Source organism: Colobus angolensis, unplaced genomic scaffold (assembly GCF_000951035.1).
Source record: "Colobus angolensis palliatus isolate OR3802 unplaced genomic scaffold, Cang.pa_1.0 Scaffold67, whole genome shotgun sequence".
In the NCBI taxonomy this organism is placed as follows: Eukaryota; Metazoa; Chordata; class Mammalia; order Primates; family Cercopithecidae; genus Colobus; species Colobus angolensis.
The window spans coordinates 7,584,960-7,586,339 of NW_012120376.1; the positions used below are offsets into that span (position 1 = coordinate 7,584,960).

The 1,380-nt window shown below is 48.6% G+C and overlaps 1 protein-coding gene across 4 annotated transcripts in view; it reads left to right on the top strand.

The window, feature by feature from the left end:
• Positions 1-1,380, top strand: part of RNF41 (ring finger protein 41, E3 ubiquitin protein ligase) — a 34,757-nt gene that overhangs the window by 27,150 nt on the left and 6,227 nt on the right. For all 4 annotated transcript variants that reach the window (XM_011926123.1, XM_011926124.1, XM_011926126.1 and 1 more), the window contains one exon: positions 523-794. In XM_011926123.1, the coding sequence (XP_011781513.1) occupies positions 523-794 (272 nt within the window). The remainder of the gene's footprint in view (positions 1-522; positions 795-1,380) is intronic.

The window sequence follows — 1,380 nt, forward strand, 5'->3', positions numbered from 1 at the left end:
CTGCCTTAGCCTCCTGAGTATCTGTGATTATAGGTGTGTGCCACCACCCCTGGCTGATTTTTTTGTATTTTTAGTAGAGACAGGGTTTCACCATGTTGGTCAGGCTGGTCTTGAACTCCTGACCTCATGGTCCGCCTGCCTCGGCCTCCCAAAGTGCTGGGATTACAGGCATGAGCCACTGCGCCTGGCCTACGCCCGGCTAATTTTTGTAACTTTTGTAGAGATGGGGTTTTGTCATGTTGTCTGGGATGGTCTCAAACTCCTGAGGTCAAACAGTGTGCCTACCTTAGCCTCCCAAAGTGCTGGGATTACAGGCATGAGCCACCACGCCCAGCAGGAAACATATCTTAAGCCTGTCCCCTACAATGCCTTGCCCATAGTAGATCTATACTTTGCTTGACCCAACGGACCTCTTGCGGTAGAAGCTGCTCAAAGGCACGATTGGCTTTGTAGAGTTATCATATCCAGGCTCTTAGGTCCTGCTAATTCCCTATGCCCCTTTTGCCTTGTTCTCTCTTCTAGGCACCTCATTGTGAACATGCTTTCTGCAACGCCTGTATCACCCAGTGGTTCTCTCAGCAACAGACATGTCCAGTGGACCGTAGTGTTGTGACGGTCGCCCATCTGCGCCCAGTACCTCGGATCATGCGGAACATGTTGTCAAAGCTACAGATTGCCTGTGACAACGCTGTGTTTGGCTGTAGTGCCGTTGTCCGGCTTGACAACCTCATGTCTCACCTCAGCGACTGTGAGCACAACCCGAAACGGCCTGTGACCTGTGAACAGGGCTGTGGGTGAGATCTGTTCCATTCTTCTGCCCCACATGGATAAGGGCCATCTCATTTATGCCCCTATCGCTGGATGCCCTCCTCACTAGCTGAGGAGGTCTCTTAGGCATGTTGGCAAGGAGTATTCTTAGCCTCCTTGGCTCCCTGCTCTAAGATCTTACTTTCTTCCTGCTTTTCCAACTATAATCATTTTGCTCTTGCTTTAACAAAAGAAGGGGCACAGCAATTCAGTAAATTTGTATAATAACACTAAAGGTTGATTGACTCTATTCTTCCCTTTCAGTCCAATACTACTTTCTGTTTGTCAGTTTGACTGCTGTAATTGCCAGCCTTCTCATATTTCCTCTTACCCTATTTTTTCTTTCTGTGGGTTATGAAATATTTGACTAAATGTTGATAGCTGAGGGGTGTGTTAGCTCACACCTGTAATCCTAGCACTTTGGGAGGCCAAAGTGGGCAGATCACTTCAGGCCAGGAGTTCAAGACTAACCTGGCCAACATGGCAAAACCTTGTCTCTATTAAAAATACAAAAATTAGAGGCCGGGCGCGGTGGCTCAAGCCTGTAATCCCAGCACTTTGGGAGGCCGAGAC